Raw genomic sequence first — 24,893 nt, 5'->3', positions numbered from 1 at the left:
TACTGGGCCAAGATGTCCTGTGCTGGAACCGTTCCTAAACTTGCTTCTACTTTAGCCTAGGGCTGTTGATGTGTCCTGTCTCTTGACAGCACCCATTGTAGGAAAACCTTCTCTGACAATTGTTCTTATTCCTTAGTTTCCCAAAAAACTATCCCTTCTGGAGATCTTGGTTACTAGCAGTAATGGATGCTATAGTGTATATTGTGCAGTAACATAAGAATTTATTATATGTAAGCGTATATATCATTAATCTATATGCCATTGCATAGCTGCATGATTCATGGTGACATGTAAGCAGCATTCAAAATACATCACCAAGCTATGTCAACCAAAGATGGAGAAAGAGACCTGTCTGCTGGTCAATATTCAGATATGTCCCCAAACTTTCTCCTTTCTGTTCAGACTCTATCAACAGCTGCCTGGTCATGAAGTCTTTCAAAGAAACTTAAATTCCTTTAAATAAACTTTATTTTTTCATCCTTCTGTGGGAAATCAAAGGTTTTCCTTTAGAACGTTTTTAAAAATTTTAAATCTATCTCAGCTGGCAAAGGTTTCTCTCTCTGGCCTGGTTCCTGATGCTTAAATAAGCTGGCATCCTGAATCCTGCTAATTGTTAACCTGCTGTTCTTGCTTCCCAAAGAGCCTGTCTGATTTACGTTAGAAAATCCAAGATGCATCTAAGCTATTGTGATGACTTAAGTGAGGTTTCTTTTTGTCCTATATTTCTCTGTCCATCTCCTCAAGGCGTTTGTTGAAATCTTTAAGGTGTATTAGAGATGTATGTATATAAAACTACCATTCTTCTTATTCCTAGTCTTATAAACAACCCCCCATTTCCCCTGTGAGGAATTTTTTACAGTGATTCCTATTGCTTGCATGTCTCTATGTGGTTTGTTTGCAAGAACTCTACCTGTTGAACTTCTGTGTTATCTTAGTCTCAAGTTCTAGCCAAGCTCTATCTTCGTTTTGGCTGGATGGAACAGCAGAAAATTTCCCCTTGTTTCCCTTCTGAAAATGGCTTTTATTGTAGAAAAATGGCTCCTGGTCTGTCTCATTGGATTTATGCCTTCCTTAGTCTAACACATATTTCGTAGACAGGGCAGCAAACTTGGTTTGCAGTGAATTTGACAAGGAATGCCTGTAGTAATTAAGACAGTCGGGGTTATTTGTCCAGTTTATTGACCAACATTCCAAATCAAGAGAAAAGTTTTCTGAAACCACAAACAAGCCACTGAAACAAAGTAATTAATTTCCCCTTCTCAATAGCAAAATGGCTTGACGCCACTGCGGGCTTAAAACTCTGTGTGCATCCCTCTGCTTTCAGCTATTTTTTCAGGCAAGGTCTTGGTCCAGAAGACAACTTTATTCTCTTTTAGCTTCTGTGCAGCCTTTTGCTTTAAGTTGATTTCCAGGTATTGCTCCTTGTGGTTGTACTTGGGCCACGTCGGCAGACCATCACCGTTGGGGTCCCTAAGAGCATTAAGCAAGGAGGATTAGTTTGCCACTACCTCTGTCCTGACGATTACAGCTGCACTCTGGGGAGAAAGGGGTAATGACTGCCATAAAATAAAAGAGAAACGACAGTGGATTCTTCAGGGGTGGTTTGAACTGAGCTTCTGCATTTGGAGAGCAGATGTACCAGGCCATGCATCAAACATGCAGAATTGTTGGTTTTAAATGTGGGCTGGACGGAACGAGGCTGCTTTGAGACTGTTTTACAACTGGTGTATCTGTTTTTAACCAGCCTTGATTCCTCCCTGGGAGCTAAAATTTGCTGTATGATTGCCAATGTTTGAAGCATTTACGAGCCCTGTTGAGGAAGGCAGTTCTCAAAATTGAGCACATGAAGCTGCCTTATACTGAATCCGACCTCTGGTCCATCATGGTCAGTATTGTCTAGCTCTCCAGGGTCTCCTGCAGAGGTTCTTCACCTCACTGCCTACCCTCCTCCCTTTAGATGGAGATGCTGCGAATTGAGCTGGTGGCCTTCTACATGCCAAGCAGATGCTCTGCCATTGAGCCAAGACCCCTCCTGTCACACTACTTTCCTCCTCAAATTTTACCAGAGCCTCTCAAAACAGAAAGGCAGAGCTCCCACTCTTCTGGGATTGGGCTGGAACCAAAAGTGCTGCAAAGAGAAAGCAGACAAGACAAGGTCCAGTCCAGCTTCAGTTCTATTGCAGCCCAAACATTTTGTGTCCATTATTGCTATGGGTTTTTGTAATTTTTGGCTTGGTTTTCACTTTGAATTGTCTTGTTTTTCCACCATAACTGTATTCTTACCCAGTGCGAGCAAAATTAGCCCAGTATTTCATAACCGTTCTGCTAAGGTTTTCCTCTTCTGCGGTAGCATCACCTGCAAAGCAAAGCAGAAAGCAACAGCATCAGCAAAAGTTACAGACAGACCAGATGTTCAACAATCGACAGATGATCTACATACCATAGAAAATGGGATGGCAGATTTCTGGATCGTTCTGTTTCCAATTGTAGATGGGGTAGACCTTTTTTTTTAATCCCCCCCCCCAAAAAAAAGAATCTAAAAAACTCTATGCCAAACTTTTCTCCTTGATGGTGCTCCTTTACTACATGACGGACATTTTTATTCAATGGAATATTTAAAAATATGGCTGTGTTCTACCCACAATTTGTTCCAGTTGCAGCAGCAATAGGGAAACCACACAAATCTGTCCCCATGTGGAAAACACCTGCATGTAACTTGTCTTGTGAAAATTCTGTGTAGCATCAGGATATAAAATCTTAATGGCTGAAATTCAGCGTGACGACACCTATAAAACCTGGCATATTGGAATGTCATACTGCACAGAGAGCATCCAAATTTAAATGTGAGCATCTGGATGCTGGACAATGTGGGTAAACTAATGATCTGCAGGGGTAGTCAAACTGTGGCCCTCCAGATGTCCATGGACTACAATTCCCAGAAGCCCCTGCCAGCATTCGCTGGCAGGGGCTTCTGGGAATTGTAGTCCATGGACATCTGGAGGGCTGCAGTTTGACTACCCCTGTCTTAAAGGATAATGGAGGGGTTCCAACCATTCTCCAAGGACTCTTCCTCCAAACTCTTCTACCCCAATACGAAAAATATGTTAGATGGCTCATGACAAGGACTAAACTGAAACAAACTGAAACAGGTAGAATGTCTACAATTAACATGAACGTGCTACCCAGAATACAGAATAATTTCCCATTTTCTGTTTATTACAGTGCATTTGTAAACAAGTTACACTCAGTGACACCGTGGATTCATTGTAATTCCTTTCTTTAAAAAATGGCAGAAAACAGGTTTTGAATTGTGTATTTGCGTGGCTTCTACAGTCTTTTCATTTGTACCGTTGTGAAATGACGGGTAATCAGCAGCAGAAAGAGCTAGAGGGTTTTCTCCTTCCTTTTTAATGGAAGCTAGGAATTTGAGAACTTGAAAGCCAGATTGTAATAATGACAATAATTATTATTATTTATTAAATTTCTATCCTGCCCTCCCATAGGGTGCAGGGCAGTTTACATACAGTAAAAATTAACAATACTTTAACACCAATAAAATAGCATTCGCAGTCTAAATCATAGTAAAAACATAAGTAATCATCAGCAATTCAGTTATAGTCACAGCAGCCTCCTATAGGTCTATACCTATAAGAACTGACATATCAGAACTTAATACTTATATCTCTCAACTGGGTATCTCTCTGTGGAGGTGACTGTGGGGGAGGGCCATAGATGCTGGTGAGCCGTAATGTATAACACTGTAATGATATATCATTTGCAGATTTTAAAAAAATGCTCAGGTGGTATTAAGAATAAGGGTGAGAAGTGGTGCCAAAAGGGATTGGATCAGGAAGGTCCAGGCTGTCCTGACTATAAGGGGGCCATTCTGGCTTGGCTACCATTGTACCCAGGTCACTGCAGCAAAGTGGGTTTGGACAAGATTGCAGGAAATATGGGGGCAAGACAGGAAGTACACAGGAGCACCAAAATGTTGTGGGGAAGAGGGAAAAGAGCTTGCTCCCATTACCACCAAAGCTGGGACAAACAACTTGCATGTACATGAGCCCAGACCTTCCAAGATGCATAAGCAAAAAAACTGTCACCATCCAGCAGAACCTTTATGGATATAAGGTCCCTATGTAGCTCTTGTATAGTGGCTATGGTTCTGTAAAAAGAGTGACAAGGCATTCCCATCTCTTACTTTTGTGCACAAATTAAAATACAATTCCAGCCACTGCCACAGGATCTGTGAGAAGAGAAACAGTTTGAGGATGCCCAATGAGCTTCATGGCAGAGCCGAGATCTGGTTGAGCTCCAGGGCCCATTCTGCACATGCAAGATAATGCGCTTTCAGTGCACTTTCGAAGTAGATTTTCCTGTTCTTCACAGGAAAATCTAGCTGCAAAAGCACACTGAAACTGCACTATCCAGTGTATGCGGAATGGCCCCAGGTCTCCGGGTCTATAATGCTCTAACCACCACACCGCACCAACTCACCTGCTAAAAAGGGCCTTCCAAAAACAAAGCCAATTTCATCCCCATGATCCGCTTTAACAAAGTCTGGCCTGAGAGCCCGATGTGAGCTCGGCTGATGCTGGAATTCATACACGTAGACTGGATAGCCGGCATCTGGACAAGGGAAGAGGATTTCGTCTTTGCAACTGGATTCTACCCAAGCAGGACACAGTCTCACCCCTTTCTGTTGCCTCTCCCTTGACTGTGTCCCTTCCGGAACTCCCCATCCCTCACCCAGGAAGCAGACTCTCCCCATGACTGTCTCCTCTCAGCCCTTCTGGCTACTTTATTTTAAGTTGGTTGTCTGACAGCATTGGTTTTATCTACCAGGTTCTCTCTGGAGAGACAGCAAATTCTCTCTGGAGAGCCAGTTTGGTGTAGTGGTTAGGAGTGCGGACTTCTAATCTGGCATGCCAGGTTCTATTCTGCGCTCCCCCACATGCAGCCAGCTGGGTTACCTTGGTCTCGCCACGGCACTGATAAAACTGTTCTGACTGGGCAGTGATATCAGCGCTCTCTCAGCCTCACCCACCCCACAGGGTGTCTGTTGTGGGGAGAAGAATGGGAAGGCGACTGTAAGCCACTTTGAGCCTCCTTTGGGTAGGGAAAAACTCTTCTTCTCCTCTTCTTCAAATCCCCAAAATCTATCAGTCCTTGGTCTTCTTAACACCTGGCTCTGCTCATCCGACACACCAGAAGACTTTGCATGTCCCACAAACCTTGCCCTGCAGACCACCATGGCGACCGTCTACTTTCCAAATTCTGACACTTCCAAGGTCCACCCTAATCTCCATGGTGTTTTGACAACCTTCAAAATAAATTCAACAGGCTTCCCCTCCCCTTGGCAGCTCTGGGCTGCAGTCTTGTATTGCTCCTTGCACACAATCTTTCATTCAGCCTACCTGTTTTATCTTATTCCTCTCTGGCAACACTCCCATCTTTCTCCTAGGTGATGTCAACTTTCTGGTTGGTCATCCAGCTGACCCTGCATTGCCTAACTTTACTGCAGTTCATTTGCAGCCATCGCCATGGGTTCACTCTTGATCTTGTCTTTATTAATTTCAATATTTATACCCCACTTTTCTTCTCAATAGGAACCCAAAGCAACTTATGATATTGTGCCCCCCGCCTTCACATTATAATAACTCCATGCATTAGGCCAGCCTTTCTCAACTTCTTTACCACTGAGAAACCCCTGAAACATTCTTCAGGTTTCGAGAACCCCTAGAAGTGGTGAGGTCATGCAGAATATAGTCGGGAAGCACAATTTTGTGCATGCCAACCCGGAGCCCCTCCCCGCCCCCTACAGGCCCATCACTGGCCATTTTGAGAGTGGTGGGTCGAGATGACCATATATGATCATATCACCCAATACATGTTTAACAAATTTTAACAATATATTAAAAAGTAATGAACTCACACCCATTCAGGAAACCCTTCCAGGGCTGCCAAGAAACCCCAGGGTTTCATGAAACCCTGGTTGAGAAAGCCTGAAGAAGGCTGAGATGAGAAAGAATGATGGGCCCCCAGTGGCCCAATAAGCTTTATTGCGTTAGGCGATCCTTTGTTGGATCCCACTCCTGCCACCAGGTTTTTTGAAGAATAGATTGTCTGCCGAGCAGCTGAGCTTCAAGTCCTCATCTTTGCAGCGAGGCATGTCTGTGAGCCACTCCTGATCTTGTGGATCTCAGGAGTACCATTCCCAGTGCAAGCTGTTGTGACAGATGCTCACCTTTGTGGTATCTCGCTGTTTGAATGGAGGGAGCAAGGAAGACCACGTCTCCTATGATATCAAAAAGCTGGTCTCGGAGTTGTATGGGGTCCTCAATATCCTTCAGATATTCATCGCTAATGATCTGAGCATGTTCGGGGGCAACGCTCTGCCATGGGCAAATAAAAATCATGTAGCATCCTTGGTCAGTCTACTGTTATCACCAGAGGATTGCTTGCTCTGCAGCCCAGAGGTTCAGTCGGTACAAGTAAGTGATAGACCCTATCGGCATACCCTGAGCTATGCAAGCTGCCCCAGTCCAGTGCTTCTGACAGGGCAACTTCTGCCACACCCAGCACACCCACTCACTTGCTAGCTCTCCTCAACCCTTGCTTTCTGCTACATGCACTTCCTGGCACCACTGGGGGAAAGTCTGTGATCTGATGGGCAGAAGGAATGCTTGTCAGCTGACAAGAGCAGGTGGAGGGGAGAGAATGAGGGCATGAGTGGCTGGGGCTAGATATGGGTGGGGGACTGGGAACTGTCCATCTGGGACTCCTCAAACTCTGCAACTAGCTCCAGACCCTATGATCCCCTTCTGCTGAAAATCCCAGCATTCCTTTCCCCATGCCCCTTCATGGGGGTCTCCAGTAGCAGCCAGTGTTTTAGAACCTCAGAAAGGGCAGGGCAATCTCCCTTTAGACTCCACCAGCAGGCCGTCGTCAATCTCTCGGGACCTCTTAGCTTGCCATCTGTTTCTCCCACCCACCTCTCCCTTGCAAATATTAAATAGGCAGAAAGTTAAATGACAATTGGGGCCAGGATGAAAACGAGGATGGCTGTAAACATCAAATTAAGCCTTCTCACCGTGAATTGGTTTAAGCCACGGATGATAGCATTGACTGTTGTTCTGTCTAGGCCTCTTGTGAAATCTGGAAACTTCAGCATCTAGAACAGTGGATACAGGAAGTGAACAGTGCAGGAAGCGCAGGTAGGTTTCTCAAAAGGAAAACAGGCTTAAGGGGTGGCATTAAAAGCAAGAGAAATATCTTACATGCGGAATAAGCCATCCAGACTCATGGTTATTGAGCCCAATTATGTAGGGCACGTTACTGAATGTTTTCTCTTCTAGTAGATCTTTTGGCCATTTGGGGAAAAACACACCATCTACAACAGCATAGGAAAACACAGCAAACTGAAATAAAAAAAGGAAAAATTTTAGGAACATCAGCTCAAGTTGTAGCCTTTGCAAGGGACTTTTAAAAATGCTGCCTCTCCAGAATCTACTTTTTAGCAAAACTGCTGTCCCAGTTAATATAAACAAAATCATGCAGAGAGTGATGCAGATTTGCAGACACATGTTCCGCCCAATGTTCCAACACAACCCCAGCCCCCAAGATCCTTGGGTAGTGAGAAACAGGAAAATCTGTGGCTTGAGGAACTGCCCCACCAGCCTCTCTGCAGTACAAAGAAGAGTGGTTTTTATATCCCGCTTTTCACTAACTGAAGGAGGCTCAAAGTGGCTTACAATCGCCTTCCTTTCCTCTCCCCACATCAGGCACCCTGTGAGGGGAGAGGAAGGGAAGGCAATTGCAAGCCACTTTGAGACTCCTTCTAGTAGTGAAAAGTGGGGCATAAAAACCAACTCTTCTAGTTCTAGGAATTGCTGAACATTCTATGGTTAAAACCATAATGTATGTCAATTCCTAGAACAACCTGTGGAGAAATGTATTAGATTAACATCAGCTAGGGCAAGAACAGAGGAATTGCCTGTTTACACTTTTCTTTTGGATTCTTTGCTCAGTCTGTTGCTGTGCCGAGTATGTATGTGGGCATTTTCTTTTAAATAAATGTTTAATAACTTTTACTTGTGGTTCTCTGTACCACATAGATCTCCACCGTTCCAGGCATACTATTTTAAACTGAGTGCACAAGGAGTGCAGTCAGTTGGAAAGTTCCCCAAAGATGCACAGGTTCAGTAAGCTGTCCCCATGGAACCCAGACAAAGGGTAGTGGGAGATACAGGCATGAGATAAGGCCATAGATTGCCAGTGCAGGGAAGGGAAGTTGGGAACCATAAGACTCTCAACAGGTAGTTCTTACAAAGGCCATGTGGTGGCAGTGGCTGAACTGAAATTAGGCAGAAAGGAGAGAGTTGGGAAACATAGGTGGGTGGCATGTGCAGCTAGGTGGATTTTGGACAGCTGCTGGTGCCCAGACACCTCAGAAGGCAAGAACAATCAGGGCCTGCAAATCTGTGGGACTTTTCTACCCACTACCCACTGCCATGAGATGTCATCAGTCTCATGGCAACACCCCCCTCCCAAACGCACACTGTGGGCCACCTTGGTAGAGTCCTTAATCCAAAGCAGTGGAAGTCTCTTGGGTTGGGAACCAGCCTTTGTCCCATGTCTGTCTTTCCATCTTTTGGAATTTGGAACTCTTACTGCCTCACTTCTCCAGGGAGATTTTCAAGAGTTTAAAAAATAAAATTTAACTTTCCTCCCCTTTGAAATAAAGGATTTTGAATGAGACATTTAAACAAACATTTAAGCAGATAGCCACAGATCTGTCAACTTACACAACCTTGTTGTTCACCTTTCTTGAGGGTCCACTATAATTCCCTAAACAATCTCACCTGCTTTTGGCCTGCTGTTTGAAAAATGACAAGTTCACATCGCTACTGGACAGCTACTGCCGCCATCAGCATAGTCCAAAAACAAATGCACCTTTCCCCATCTTTAAAGGTTCATTTCCTCAAGCACACTTTTCCTCAAATTGGCTTTAGGAGAAAATTATGTGGAGAATTGATCTCTTCCCAAATAGACCCGTGGACTGATCAAAGGTCAGCAGAGATGTGCTTACTCTTTCACTTTCATCCAGATTGTGTCTGGAGGCGTCCTGGAATGGCAAGAGAAATCACAATAGGAAACTCTTTTTTTTACAGCTATAGAGACAGTCCTCCCAGAATTTCCCCACACAAATCCCACAAAAAGGAGAGTTGAACAAGAGCATCACTGTCCATAGGGAAATTCCTAAAGGACAGAACCTCCCATCTCTAGTAAGAAGCATTTTTTGCTTTGGCATTCTGAAAAGTATCCAAGGGACCCCAGAAATACTTCAGGGATGCTACCTGGAATAATAAATCACCTTCATTCGACAAAAATAATTTCAAAGGGAGACTTCCCGGTGATTCCAAGATTAATTCCATTCATTTTGGACTCACTAAAGAAGACCATGGTTTCACGGTGGTTTAACTTGCATTTGAGTTTGGCATAGAAATATCAGAGCCTGTACTTTTGCTTCATCTCCCCAGCGTTTACATTTTTTTCTCACTTTATGTAGGCAACAATAGGATAACCTGACCAAGAAGGTTCCAGTTTCTGCAAAGCTTCTGCCAGAATAAATGCTGGTCTTATAAGCTTCACAAAGCTCGTTGGTGTTTGCTGTGACACAATATGGCCAGTCCTGCCCAACCTGCTATTATTAATTCTCTCACTTGTTTCCTGTGATCCAGGAAATAAATGATCTGTTAACAGAAATCTCCAAATCGCCCAGCCTGTGTTATTTTCCAGCCATGTTTGTATTCACGACGCCACATGTTACAAGACAGCTACGTGGCCAAAAATGGAATCCTACCTTACTGTCCTACCCCCACTCCCAAATATGCCGCAACATCTACTGTGTTTACAGAGCTCTGCGGCACCGCAAAATGAAGAACTTAGTTGAAGTGCAAATGGAAAGCAGGTGCAGAGAACTCAGCATCTTTCCAAAGGAAATCTGCAGAGTCGTTTGGCAGTGCCAACTGCAGGCTCCAACAGAGCTCTGAAGCAGTGCAAAAAGAAGGCACCTGGAGGGCTCTTCAGCTGGGCAAGCTGCTGCAAACTGAAGAGCTCTTTAGCAGTGCAAACTGTAGGCACCCTGAAAACTGCCCAGTGTGGAATGTCCAGGCGTCTTCCTAAGTGCCGGCATGCACGTCACTTGTGAGCTGAACCTATGCAACTGAGTTAAAACAACATGAGTTAAATTCTGTATAGTACAGTCGATATCAAGCATGCCTTTCAGATACTGGGGAAGGTGTATATGTAGGAGTAAACTTTCAAACCGACCCATTATGAAGCCAGAAATGACATGAATAGCCAGTTGCATAATATTCAGTGTTTATGTGATAATATCCTCGTTTTATAAAACGCTGGTTAGCACCTGGTAATTAACGCTGGTAATTAAACTGCACCAGCAAAGAAGATCCAGTGTGGCATAGTGGGCTAGGATTTTGGAGACGCGGGTTCGAATTCCCACTCTGCTATGAAAGCTCATTGGGTGACCTTGGGCCGGCCACCTGTGCTCTCAGCCTAGCCTACCTCACAGGTTCGTTGTGAGTTAAAATGGAAAAACGAAGAAACATTGTAAGGTCCCCTTTGCAGAGAAACGGGGGCTAAAAATGGATGAAAGAATGAGGTCATCACGTTCTTCACCTCCGTCTGCCAACAAAGTGTGTCAGGGAGACAAAAATGTAAGGAGGGGAACAAGAACCTAACACAGAGTGACATTTTTGGCAAGAGGGCCGCGTCGTACGTGACATGCAGGCTGTATGGAAAACCACCCGATCGCAACATGTTTACCATCTTGGAAATGATCTGCAAAATCTCATCTTCCGTCTTCCCCTTGAGACAACGAACCATCTCACTGGAGCTTGATGTCTTACAGCTAGCAGCTTCTGCGATCTTCTGCAGCCGAGGGAAAGACGGTTACCACAGTTTTAATGGGATGGAAAACAATGGCCTCAAAATCCACCATAAAAGGGTACAGGGATCAGAGGTCATGGAAACAGCACAGGCGTTCCCCATTCCAGGCTGGAAAAATCCTGGAGATCTGAGAAGTGGAACCTGGGGAAAGCAGGTTCAGGGAGAGAAGGGAGCTCAAGAGGATATTATGCCATATCGTATAATGCTATGCATTACAATCGTAGCTTACAATGTAATTGACCAATGCATGGCCAGATCCCCTCTACCAGGTCCAGCTAGTTTAAACCAAAACTGACCAATAGCACGCACTGGTGGGAAGATCCATTGTTTGCTTATGTATATAAATAAAATAATACAATAAAATCATAAAAAATAAACATAAGTTGGGATTTTTTAGGGGATTGTTGGTTCGGCTTTCAGTTCTTCTTGCACCGTGCCGGGATCATAATAAAGTGCTCAAATCAATTCCAGAATCTGTGTCCACTTCTGAACCCATGGATTTAACACCAACTCTGATTAGATTCCTAGATCTGACAAAATTGGGTTCTACCATGCTGTCTTCACTTCCCACAGTTCATATTATGTACCCAAAATTGTCCATTTCTGTTTTTCAAACCGCATGCAAAAGAAGACTCTTTCCTTTCATTTCTGGTGCAAATACCCAATGCCCCCCTAGCCTTCGGTGCCCCCACCCTCAAGCAGCCTGTGATACTCACAGGCTCTTCCCACCTCATTCTGGTGCTTCCATGTCAATTCTAGTACTCCCTCCCAAAACCTACCTTAGCATGCTTTTCTGGATTGGTGTTCATGAGACCACTCAATGTACAGACACCGCTTTCAGAGATGGCTTTATGGAACAAGCCTTTTGCCAGTGGAGAGATGACCTGAGAAGGGAAGGGAAGCACATATACCACTGATAGCCTTTCTTCTATAACCATGTACCCATTTCCCAATCATTTTGAAGCCTCTCTTCATCAGTGAAAAGATATGCAGTAAGAGACACATTTCCTTGAAAGTCAAGATAACATTCCTGACTTTCTTTGCAATGTACACCCAAGGGGAAAGGGAGAAGGTCACTGGAGGATGTGGACATTCAGTTTTTGAGATCTGGGACAGTTAGTTCATGTTCGCCAAAGCACTGGGGAATAACAACAGACTATAGAGAAATACATCCCTATCTTTTCATGTTAGACAATGCAGTTTCTTGAAAAGGATTTTTGCTAGCCAGAATGGACATCTTTCCTTCTCACTTAGCGACAGGCAGCCTTTAATAAGATCCCTGCTTCCCAAAGGCTGTGCCTGCATGGGTGGATCATACACTGGATCATTTAATCTTAGACTGCCCTCATTTTGGAAGTTGTCACCCAGTTTGGAGGATTGCCTTATGCAAGACTAATGTCATCCATCTAGATGTGAAATCCTGTATTGAGACAGCACTGAAGGAGAAGGACGCTGTCAAGATCCGTGCGATTGCACTGATCTTAGTTTAGATCTTAGTTGCCAACGGTTCACGATTGTCTGTAACAGTTTTATTTTGCAAACTTGGTTTCACACCGGGACTGTATTTTGTTCTTGGTTTATTTTTTCATTTCTGTTATGCCATAAAGGCTCTGTATTTGCATTAGTATTTGGGAGAAGGCCAGGTGCATTTTCACTTGCACTCTTGGGTAACAGAGCTTAGACCAACAGGCTTTAGCAATCTCCCTCTCAATCTTCTGCAGCTAGGGTTGCCAGCTCTGGGTTGGGAAATCCCTGGGGACTTTGGGGGGTGGAGCAGGGAGTGGAAGAGATTTCAGGCAGGGAGGGACCTCAGTGGAGTAGAATGCTATGGATTCCGCCCTCCAAATCAGCCATTTTCTCCAAGGTAACTGATCATAGAATCATAGAATCATAGAATCATAGAATCATAGAATCATAGAATCATAGAATCATAGAGTTGGAAGGGGCCATACAGGCCATCTAGTCCAACCCCCTGCTCAACGCAGGATTAGCCCTAAGCATCCTAAAGAATGCTTAGGGGGATCTCTGTCCCCTGGAGATGAACTATAATTCCAGGGGTTTCTCCAGGTCCCACCTGGGGACTGGCATCCCTATCTGCAATGGTCTACCAGTCCCTGGAGATAGAAAGGTTATAAGCCATTGCTTTTGTTTTCAACCCAGTGATTGTGGTTTTGAAAGTCTACAGCAACATTGGGCAATTATGCCAAGGTGTTTGCAAAACAAACATTGGATCTTGTTCCCAACTTTGATAAATTCTTTTTGCCCTGGATCCAGCAGGCACAGATGGGAGAGGAAGGCAGGCTGAGACCGCTGCCATTTGTGGGGACCTGCGTTGGAATCCCCAGATGTGAAACTGAGCTGATGTGAGGGTGGGGAGGGGAGCTCGATTTGGTTCTCACGGATGGCAAAGGGAGGTGGTTAATTTTGAGTTGCCATCTCTGGGTTGGGAAATACCTGGAGGTTTGGGGGTGGGGGGGGATCATGGGATGGGCAGAGTTTGTGAAGCAGAGGGACCTCAATTGGGTACAATGCCACAGAGTCCATCCTCCAAGTCAGCCATTTTCTCCAGGGGAACTGATCTTACTTGTTTAGAGATCCATTGTTAAAGTGGGGGATCTCTAGATGCCATCTAGAGGTGTCAGCCCTGCTTAACTGCCCCTCTATGCCATTTCCCCAACTGGAAATGCCTCCTGCTCCAAGGCGCTGGAAATCAGGGTTGGGGAGGGTGACAGGTACATTATAGTTCCCCATCCTCTCCCTCTCAAAGCAGCTGGGCAGGTCTCTAAGATTCAACTAACAAAGTGACAAAGAGAGAACATAAGAACTTCTTTACTACCCAAAATGCCCCAGTTGGCTGTTTTACTTTATGCATTGTTGATATGCTTATTTACTTTCTTTATAGCCCGTGGAGTTTCGAAAGTTGATGTCAAAATCATACCTGATTTTGCCATTTGTTCTTTTATTGCCTTGCTCTGTTTTCTGTCCATGTAATTGATTATCTTAGATGCCAGGTGTGAATTCTAGCAGTAATGTGTTAGTTGGCTGGTGGGGGAAATTCCTATCCTGTTGCCTAGTGCCACTGTCTCTATCATGGCCTTGATGGGTGGTTGTGTCTCTCTGGCTAATGAAAGGTGGCATCCTGGAATCTTCATGCCCAAATGGACCAGTGGAGAGAGCTGGGGCAACATGGAGGTTAAGGCAGAGCAACAGGCAGCAGAAGTTTAGTCTTAGCAAAGCTTCTAGGTAGATGTCTGCATTGTTGCCTTCAGTAAAGAGACTTTCCTGCAAATGGCCTTTTCTTATTGAAAGCAATTGGCTAAAACCTCACCGACAACATTTGAAGAAAATATTCTCCAGGACCATCTTACAATAATTTAACTAGATGACTATTTCTGAAAGAATAACAAATACCAGTAATTCCAAACCAAATAATTATGGAATGTTTCAGGGTTGCCCAGAAATACATACATACATCTAAATATAGATATAAATGTTTAGAAAATACAAAACAACTCTTTAGTGATCATCTATAACCTACCAGGGCACAAGTGCTGAATCCACCTGCAGATTCACCAAATATAGTAACAGATCCTGGATCACCTCCGAAGTCTGCAATGTTCTCCTGGACCCACTTGAGGGCTGCCACTTGATCCAGAAGGCCCCAGTTTCCACGGGCTTCGTCATCAGCAGTACTGGAAGGAGAAACTCGATAACTCGTCTCTCAGAGAGCTAATGGTAAGAAGTAGTATCAGGCCCCCACAAAGATGTTTTTATTCTTCTTATTGAGAAAAAATGGCATACTTTCATTTATCTAAAATATGTGCATGTTGAAAATGGACCGTTGCCTAACGGATTGTTTACCTTCATCCCTCCCACTGCAGATTCCAAACATTGATTTAGATGAGGAGTCTGCAGCCTTCAGCGCCAGAGCCAAATGTGACTCATACTAACCTGCCTCAAAGATCCGTTGTGAAACTATATCGCGGAGAAGGAGCTCCAGGATAGCGGCAAATGTCCACAAAGGTGGATGAAGATGTCATAAATGAACCAAGCATTCCTTTCTAGGTCTAATGGTATCTGTCTCCACCCCAAAAATAAACTGCCTGCGACTCCAAAGAGCACTGTGGGCCACAGAAGCTACCACAATGATGTTACCCAAATTAGACTGAGTTGGGGAATTTAGCTAGCAAGAGGGGTAACAATGGGATCTCCACCAGCGTAGACCACGGTTATTTCCTTAGAAACTCTCAATGAACCAGACACAGATAAATGAAATGACATTTTTTTAAAAGAAAGAAATTTAAAGCAGGCTTCAGAGGGTGCGAGAGGGGAATATAAGGGAGGAGCGTATAAAATATAGCTACTGTCATGGTGGGGAGAAACTATCAGTGGGAGAAACTGGGAGAGATGAAGCCTACAAGCATGCAGGGATGTGCATATTGATACCAGGAAACACACACAGAGATGAGTGCTGATGTTTGACGTAAATAGAAAATCTTTATCCTCAGGCTAAGGTAACCCCTAAAACAATGTACTTGAGGGGATTACATGTGTGTCATAAAGAAACTGTAAGGCATGTGATGACCTTGTTCAATTTGGGGCAGAAACCTTGGGCGAAACCCCGGATCTTTATCAAAATAAGAACAATAACTGAGATTTCCCCGGGATGGATCCTTAATGAATCTCTCGGAGAAAAAAGGCAAAAGTCCTGATTGCATTGCCTTAGTGTGGGCTTTCTCAACCAGGGTTTTCCAAATGGGCGGGAGCTAATTAATGTTTAATATATTTTTTTACATTTGTTAAACATTTACCGGGTGATGTGACCAAATATAGTCATGTTGACCTGCCCCCCCCCCCAAATTGACCAATGCTAGGCCTGGAGGGAGAATGAAGGGGAGGGGTCCCAGGTGGGTATGTACACAGCTATGCTTCCCAACCATATTTTGCACGATCGTGCCCCTTCTGGAGTTTGTCAAAGCCTGAAGAAAATTTCATGGGTTTCTCAATGATAAACAAGTTGAGAAAGGCTGCCTTAGTGGAACAAAAAGTTTCTTGACAATTGTAGGAAAGGACGTTGACTAGGTGGGGCAGGCAGTTAGTAATTACCTAATTTGGGGGGTTAGAGGGGAAGGAAAGGGTTGATGGTGTCAGGGGTGATTTGCAACACCATTAGAAGCTCTATTGTCCTGCAGACATGCATTACTATTTTGAGCCGGGAGGGAAAAGCCAGCAATTAGTCAGCCCCTGCAAGGCCACAATGATCTAATCCAAGGAATCCAGGCAGCTCCAGTAAGTGTGGCATTTGGCTGGTTTGCACAGTTCTATTTTCTGCTTGGAAGCAGACGGCACAATTTGGTCGCAACTGGCATCCATTGTGTATATTTCAACCAGGCAATGTGAAGGTGAGGGGTGGATGGTGTTTTGAAGAAGGGTGTTTGCAGGCAGTCTTCCCCTCAAAGTGGGGAGGGGTCCAGCCACCAACCATAAGGGTGTGTTCCCAGGACAGCTGATTGTGTGTCGGACTTCATTGGGAAGAGCAAGCTAATATCCCACAGGGACGTGCAGCACTGACACTGGGAAGCCACCCCCATCACAATGTGCACAGTTTCCGATGTTCTCACAATAAAACTCGATGTTGTCCTCATGGCCAGTTTGGGGGAGAGGGGCAAGGGAAGGCTAAAGTGGACCAGCATGTTTAGACTACAGGGCTGAGATATAATGTAGTGGGTTCAAAAACTCGGAAGGAGTATGTTTTACCTATAAAAACCAAGGATGCCCAACCGGTATTGAATTGAGACGACCACCACATTTTCATAAGCCGCTAACGCCGACCCGTCGTAGGTGGACGCTGCACCCAACGCTAAACCTCCTCCATGGATCCAAACCATTACCTAGAAATAAAAACATATGGTTTTGTGTGCAATCATTTGCTCTCCACAGCCTCCAAAATGGATCAGAATGCATCCTGAACACGGGAATGTGCCCCCACCAGGATCCCCCTGCACAGGTATTGTTTGGTTTTTATGATTGTCTAAGATGCTTTATAAATGACTATGTTTGCACTTTTGGAAGCATTATTTACTATAGTTTCAGAGTTACAATTACATAGCTCTTTTCCCCCCTGGTATTTTCCATTAACTGTGTACCCCAGTTTTTGTTGTAGCCTCCAGGTGGTGGCTGGAATCTCCCAGGATTTCAACTGGTCTCCCAGGATTTCAACAGAAATCATTTCCCCTGGGGAAAATGGCTGTTTGGAGTGTTAACTCTATGGTATAGTACCCTACTTAAGCCCCTCCCCTGCTCAACCCCCATCCTCTTTATGCCCCCCCCCAATTTCCAAGTATTTCCCAACCCAGAGCTGGGAACCCTGCCTCAGAGGGAGAACCCAATCTCACATCCTTTGCATGCTGCCCATATGAATCTTCACTGATCAATGTGTCTGCACCATGTACATTCATCTCTCTTTCTTTGGAACAGCCTTCAAAGTGAAGGCTCAATGGGCCCCCTACTTAGATGACTTCTGCAAGGTGCTCGTGGGTAACTTTATTCACACTGAACAAGCATTTTCTTTTGGATCTTCTTGCAGAAGCAGTTGGTGGACTGTGGACCACTGTTACGCAGATTTTTAACAGCAGTGTCTTTCTTAAACAATGATAACCCATTTCCCCTCTCAGCAAGGAGACAAAGGGGCTTACAATATTGTTCCTGCCTCCCTCCCTTCCTCCCGACCAGCTCACCCAGCGAACTTCCATGGCAAAGTGGGGATACAAAAGGGGATACACAAAATCCTCATCCTGTCAGCTGCCTTCTGCCTTCCGGGGGGGGGGGGGGGGGTTGCAGAAGGTAGCAAATACACAAATACAAGTAATATAATGGGAGAGTATTAGGCTAGGATCACCGAGGAGAGGGTGGAAACAAGAAATGGAATCAAGAAATAACTAAAGGCCTCTTTAGAGTCACATGACATATACTTACCGGTAGCTTAGCTTTCATGTCCGAACGAGCCGCTGTGTAGACATTTAAATACAAGCAGTCCTCAGAAATAGTCAAAGAGACCTTTTCCTTTCTGTTAGTAAACGCATCAGACAGACCTTTTCCTGCCACTGGGTCCTGCAGACACCTTCGCAAAGCAAAGCAAAACACAGTCATAATGAGGTAGGGTTTTTTTTGGTGCAATGGGACTAACGTGTTCTCTCACAACCATCTCTTTAAAGGTAAAGGTAAAGGTATCCCCTGTGCAAGCACTGGGTCATGTCTGACTCTTGGGGTGACGTCCTCTAGCGTTTTCATGGCAGACTCAATGCGGGGTGGTTTGCCAGTGCCTTCCCCAGTCATTACCGTTTACCCCCCAGCAGCAAGCTGGGTACTCATTTTACCGACCTCGGAACGATGGAAGGCTGAGTTGACCTTGAGCCGACTGCTGGGATTGAACTCCCAGCTTCATGGACAGAGCTTCAGACTGCTGCTTTACCACTCTGTGCCACAAGAGGCTCTAACCATCATTTAAAAAAAAACCTCTAAAAAGAATTCTTATTAGTGGCACAAGGCTGCCAAGACTACTTGCTTGGGTAGCAGGAACTATAACAGTCCATACCTGGGATGTTTGGAGGTCACCCAAGCTGACTGCATGGGGAGGAGTGGGGAATAAAATCCAGTTCTCCAGATTAGAGTCTGCTGCTCTTAACCACTGCAACAAGCTGGTTGTGGTATGATGCCACAGACACCGCCCTCTAGAGCAGCCATTTTCTTCAGGGGAACTGTCATCTGGAGATCATTCTAATCCTGGGAGATCTCCTGCCCCTACCTGGAGGTTGACGACCTTTTCTGAGATCTCCAGCCCCTACCTGGAGGTTGACGACCCTTGCTGAGATCTCTAACCCCTACCTGGAGGTTGACAACCCTTGCCCAGTGTTATTTTTGTATCCTCAATTTTACACCCTATGGAACATTTCCCCAGCGGGGCAAATAGTAATTTCCTGGGGCAGTTTCAAGCCTTCTAACATTGCCATGAGAGCACATGGTTCTTTCTGTTGAAATATGCAAGATCTGCAGGGTGCATGACTGAGCAATATCCTGCAGGGGGGATTGGTGGAGACATCTGTCTAGCATACTTAGATTAGGAACTTCCATGACATTGTCTCCTCCTGTATCTGGATTGGCTCACTGCAGACTTCCTGTTCCTTTGAACATACTTTGTCCCTGATTGCTTTCAGAACAGCAGTTGGACAGAAGAATGACTACAGACAGCAGCTAGCTAGCTAGTTAGGTCTCTCCTTTCTACACAGAGTTGTTTCTCTTCTGAATAAAATCTATTTTATTCTTTAAGCATCCCATTTCTCTTCTGCACATTTAAACTCTGCCAACATTCCTTGTAGAGTCCTGAGAGATTCTCCAGTTGGAACTCACATGGCTGGGTAGGATGTGGCATCTCTGACACCGCTCCATGGTTCAGCTGGTACTGGCGGGGCAAACCGCAGTTTTCCAGTTGGTGGCTTTGCAAAGGGGATTCTAAGGAAAACATTCACAGGTCTTTGTATGCCACTGATTACGACCTGCTGGCCTCGGAGCCGCCCGTATTTAGTGAGCACTTCTGAAGGCGCAGGATTGTGGTCTGTGCAATGAAGATAAAACAGTTATCAGTGTATGAGCCAGAGGACCTTTGCTGTTGCTACCCACATGCAGCAGAATTTCATGCAGAGAACCAGAGGCAGGGCTGGACTTTGCATCGAGCTGGCAACCATTCAGCACAGCACAAGAAAGCACAAGCCCAGCCAAATTTCTCCTCCTGCGCTTTTTCTGCTTCATCGATAAAGACTAATGCAGTCAAGGAGCTCTTCTAGTGCAATTTGCTTTGTACACAACACACCTCTTCATTGTATGTGAAAGAACAGAAGTCCTGGCCTCGACAGAGGGGAGTAGACATTAGAAATAAACAAGCAGGGAACCTTCAAAGACTTAAGTGAGTCAGGGTGGTGTAGTAGTTAAGAGTGGCAGCTTCTGATCTGGTGATCCCAGTTGGATTCCCTGCTCCTCCACAGGCAGCCAGCTGGGTGACCTTGGGCTTGTCACTGTCCTGATAGTGCTGTTCTCACAGAGCAGTCCTGTCAGGGCTCTCTCAGTCCCACTGACCTCACAGGGTGTCAGTTGTGGGAAAAGGAAGCAGAGGCGATTGTAAGCTGCTTTGGGACTCCTTTGGGCAGTGAAAAGAGGGGTATAAAACCCAACTCTTCTTCCGTTTAGGGTTGCCAGCTCTGGGTCGGGAAATACCTGGAGATTTTGGGGATGGAGCTGGGAGTGGGCAGGATTTGGAGCAGGGAGGGACCTCAGTGGAGGATAATGCTATGGAGTCCACCCTCCCAAGCAGCCATTTTCTCCAGGGGAACTGATCTCTTTAGTAAAAGCCCCTTGAGTCCGAAGGGCCAGGTTCAAAGTCTAGTAGGGTCATGTTCATAAATTCAAAATGTAAATCCAATGTATTTAAATACGACAGAAAGCAGCTGAGAAAATAATTCCCAAAGAGATCATTACCGGTTCACTAACCATTCTCTCAGTGCAGACCGCGTGAGTGGTCTGCCCATTCTGCACATGTTGGCCAATGCGCTCTCAATGCACTTTAGAAGTCAATTTCCCAGTTCCGCATGAGAAAATCCAGCTGCAAAAGCACTTTGACAGTGAATCAAGGATGGCCCAGATTGCTGCTTTGTTACTTATGTTGATTTGAAGGTGCTGTAGCCTACCTCTCTTCAGGTATGTATGGATGCACATGTAGGAAGACAGGTGTTGTTTTCTTGCACCAGCTTATTCTTGACTTATGCTTAAGCCTGGACCGCTTCCCCCCCTTCCATATTTCCAATAGCCCTCCTTCTTTGACACCACCTTCCACACACCCTGAATTCCACGACATTATCTCAAATACGGTAAATAGCATTAGCAGTCTTGGTTTCCATGAAGGGCGTGGAGGAGAGAAGCATTTTTGAAACAAAGAAATGGGGAACTGGCTGAGAAGGTTTTAATGAAGTGGGCTAAAGGCAAATGTTCACAGGGCAAAGTAAGCATGAAACAAAAGCCCAACATTTTCTCTGCCCAAAGCTTGCACATGCACGGTTTCCTCCTGCAATTAGGGAATGTGCCTGACCCTAAGAGGGTGACCCATGAGTGTGAAATCTAGTCAGTCTCCTCAGATTCTTGCTGCAAGATCCAAGAGCCATCTGATAGATCAGGCAAGGAGCTTGGTGGGGTGAAATCTGAGCCTTGTTTACACTGAAGAGGTCAACTGGCAGCTGCCTGTGCCTGTGCTCAGGAACAGCGGGTTTGGACCTCTGGGACTAAGAGTGAAATGGCATCCAGCCAGTGTGATTTAATGGTTAAGAGAGGCAGACTCTAATCTGAAGCACCGGGTTTGTTTCTCCATGCCTCCACCACATGCAGCCAGATGGGTGACCTTTGGCCAGTCACAGAACTCTCTAAGCACCACCTACATTTACAAGGTGCCTGTTGTAAGGATGGGAAGGGAAGGTGATTGTAAGCCTTTTTGAGACTTCTTGTGGTGGAGAAAAGCAGGGTATAAAAACACCTTCTTCTTCTTCTGCAACTACTACTACAGCAATCTGGCCCCTACATTTTCACCCTCATATTATTCCCTTTCTTCCCCTGGAGAGCTTCCTCTTCATTCAGCCCTGCCCTCTCCCCCCCTCCTGAATTTCCCACGGGTCCGTTTGTTCTCTATAGGTGAAGTCGGAAAAAGCTGCAAACAGGTATGCTCATTCTTGCAGAACTGCTCTGTAAAAGTGCCCCTTCTTGAGCTGGCAGCAGCTGAGTTGTTGATGAGGGCCGTGAGCCCTGACAGGCAGCTTGTGAGGGGACAGTCCCCAGCCAAACCTTCCATGTTGTTACCCGGTCCCGTTCATCTCAACAGGAGCTTTTGTGGGAAAGCTTCCCAGCCCATGAGGCCCAGGACAGTGAGGTATTATTCTGTTGTGCCTCATGTCCGACACACTGAAAAGATTCTTTATGTGGAAGAATGTCAAACAGCTTGAACATGACATGATGTTAAACAATTCCATTCATCATCACACAGGGGCTTTTGTGGAGCATTCCTTTAACCAGGTTCCTAAAAATGCCTGACATGCTTAAAGACCCTCCCTTTTCTCTCAGCACGTACCATAGTCCAGGTATATAACAGACAAGATTTAATTTATCAGCCTTGACCACTTTCACTGACAGCAAGCCATGACAGGGTAGTGTTACACAATATACAAGAATCCTGGAACTAAAAGCTGCACCAAGTTAAAAAAAAATTAATCCTCTTCAACTTTATTTACAGTGGAAGACTTGCCATCCTCTATCACTGAACAGAATATACTTTTTTTTGTCTGTTTGTGAATTTTCATTCTACAGAATATTGGACAAGATCCCCAATATGCTACCAGTGGGTTTCTTGAGATCCATTTGCCTTGTCCCCAAAGCATTTTCCCCCAACTCAAAGAACCAATCTTGGCCTTTTCTACCTCAATGGAGCAGGAGAACCCAGAAACCATTGACTTCATGGTAAGAAGATACTTGCATCACAGCTTCTCAATATTTTGCGAGAGCCAGTTTGGTGTAGTGGTTAGGAGTGCGGACTTCTAATCTGGTTTGCCAGGTTCGATTCTGCACTCCCCCACATGCAACCAGCTGGGTGACCTTGGGCTCACCACAGCACTGATAAAGCTGTTCTGACCGAGCAGTGATATCAGGGCTCTCTCAGCCTCACCCACCCCACACGGTGTCTGTTGTGGGGAGAGGAAAGGGAAAGCGACTGTAAGCTGCTTTGAACCTCCTTTGGGTAGGGAAAAGTGGCATATAAGAACCAACTCTTCTTCTTCTTCTTCTTTTTCTTCTTCTTTTGTGAATGGTCTCAGTACCCGATAATAGACATTTTTTCCAATTGGCCCCCAACCCTTCCACCCTCGTACTACGACGGCTACGAATCTGCCCAACCCACTGGGTCTCAGTAAGAGTTGAGCAGAGGCTCCTTGCAGTTTCCACCATTCTTTAATATTATTGTTGTTATTATGTTTGTTATTGTTGTTATCACCTTGTTGTTACTATAAATGATGTTACCTGTATCATTTTCTTGTTTCATGTGAACCACCCTGAGCCTTTGGGGAGGGAGGCATATAAATACAATAAATAATAAATAATAATAAATACTTGGCCCCAGCCTTTCACAACAGCCATTTTGTGATGGTCCCCTACGAGTCTCCACAGGCTGAACAAGGTTGGGATCCCCCAATGAGATGTCATGGTTGGGGTGTTGGATCTGGGAGAGCTGGGTTCAAATTGCCACTGTCATAGAAGTCCTGCAAGGTTGCTTTAGGCCAGTCACTCATGCTCCACCTCACCTACCTCGCAGGCTGGTGGCCGTGAGGACAAAATGGAGCAGGGGAGAACGATGTTCTAAGCTGTTTTTAGGTCCCCGTTGTGGAGAGAAGTGGAATACAAACATATAAAAACAAACACTAAGAGGATCCTCATATTGGCTTGCTGATTCACACACTTCTACAGCTTGACAAAAAGACTAGAACAAATTTTGCCTTTAGACACTGGCCTCAAAGTTGCTTGTTCACTAATTTCCATTCATTTCCCATTTTCGTTTTATGAGAAGCATTGCAGTTAACTCCCCTGTTCTATTTGCTCTCCCGCCGTTCTTCCCACTATCACACCAAGTCTAACAGTGCAACCCTATGCCTGCTTACTCAGAACTAAGTCTCGTTAAGTGGGACAGGGGCTTATTCCTAAGCAGACACGCACTTTTCAACACAGCTATCAGGCAGAAGTGTATAAAACAGACAATACATAATCTCACATGATAAGCAGTGCAGGACGCATTCTTGCGATGCCTCACAGTACAGTTAAACGAAGCAAATAGCTGAGCAACATAAAAGTCTTGTTAGGGACGGTATTATGTAAGCCTCTGCCTGAACAGCAGCTCCCTTTAATTGCCCTGATAACATTTTCTCACAAATAGCAAAAAAAGCTACCTTGGCCCTCTGTTGTTGATCCAGCACTGGACTTGGCACATAGCAGTACTCCAAAAAGCAGCCAGGATTTGCGGACAGGCAACATTTTCAAATCTGCCTCTGGTGAAATGCTTGCTTCTCTGCTTTAAAGAGCACAAAGGTCTCCAGACAGGGGTGTGCGTCTACAGGAGCTCCAATGGGGAAAGCGAGTCCAAAGAAGGAGGCTGAGTTTTCCCCTCCACTCCCTAAGGTGAAAAACCAGTTTGGAGGCTGTCCAACTGGAACCTGATCACCCCCCCCCCCCAAAAAAAAAAATTATCAAGAGTTCACAGCTTTTCCTTTAATTCCAAAGTTGGGCAGAGGAAAAATAGGTATGCACGCTGTGCATATAACAAAACTCTAGGAAGCTAGCAAGACAGGGAGAAAAATTCCTGGGCCAGCCACTTTTCTGTGCTTGTACCACCAGAGAAATACCACAAGATTTGTTGGAGATTATCCATTTTCTGACAACAAAATAACGGTTATGCTGAACTACTCTGGCTGTGAACATTTCTTTCCTGGTATCTGAGTTCTACACTTAATTTAAACCCATTACTGCAGGTACTCTTCTCTGCTGCCAGTCGGAAACTTCCTTGCCCTCCTCCGAGTGACACCCTTTCAAATTAAAGAGCGCAATCATGTTCCCTCTCAACCTCCTCTTCTCCAAGTCCCACAGTCTTTCCTCATAGGGAAGAATAATGCATAAGGATTCTTAGAGATGGTTAGTTACTGCTTATCTCTGCCTACAATCATTCTTCCAGCTTTGCCATCTTTTCCCAGTCTACAATTTCCTGCTCTCTCAAATGAGTCCCCCCGTTCTTCCTTGATATTGCTTATGCTCGAACTCACTGTCAGAACATCTGTGAGGTGCCACCTCTTCCT

The 24,893-nt window shown here is 45.1% G+C and overlaps 1 protein-coding gene across 1 annotated transcript; it reads right to left on the bottom strand.

Annotated features, from left to right (window-relative positions):
- Positions 1-1,161: 1,161 nt before the first annotated feature.
- LOC143823384 (fatty acyl-CoA hydrolase precursor, medium chain-like) lies at positions 1,162-24,172 on the bottom strand. The gene is made up of 14 exons (XM_077309665.1): positions 23,994-24,172; positions 19,378-19,582; positions 17,947-18,091; positions 16,729-16,862; positions 14,510-14,663; positions 11,751-11,855; positions 10,849-10,953; positions 9,092-9,127; positions 7,281-7,421; positions 7,094-7,174; positions 6,248-6,395; positions 4,498-4,629; positions 2,284-2,356; positions 1,162-1,470 (listed from the first exon to the last, which is right to left on the bottom strand). The coding sequence occupies exons 1-14, from the start codon at positions 24,076-24,078 to the stop codon at positions 1,293-1,295; spliced, it is 1,722 nt and encodes a 573-aa protein (XP_077165780.1). The 5' UTR covers positions 24,079-24,172; the 3' UTR covers positions 1,162-1,292.
- Between the last annotated feature and the right edge of the window lie 721 nt (positions 24,173-24,893).

Source organism: Paroedura picta, chromosome 14, assembly GCF_049243985.1.
Source record: "Paroedura picta isolate Pp20150507F chromosome 14, Ppicta_v3.0, whole genome shotgun sequence".
NCBI classification, from domain to species: Eukaryota; Metazoa; Chordata; class Lepidosauria; order Squamata; family Gekkonidae; genus Paroedura; species Paroedura picta.
Note: the sequence above shows the minus strand (reverse complement) of the source record. Positions and strands in the feature narration are given on the sequence as shown.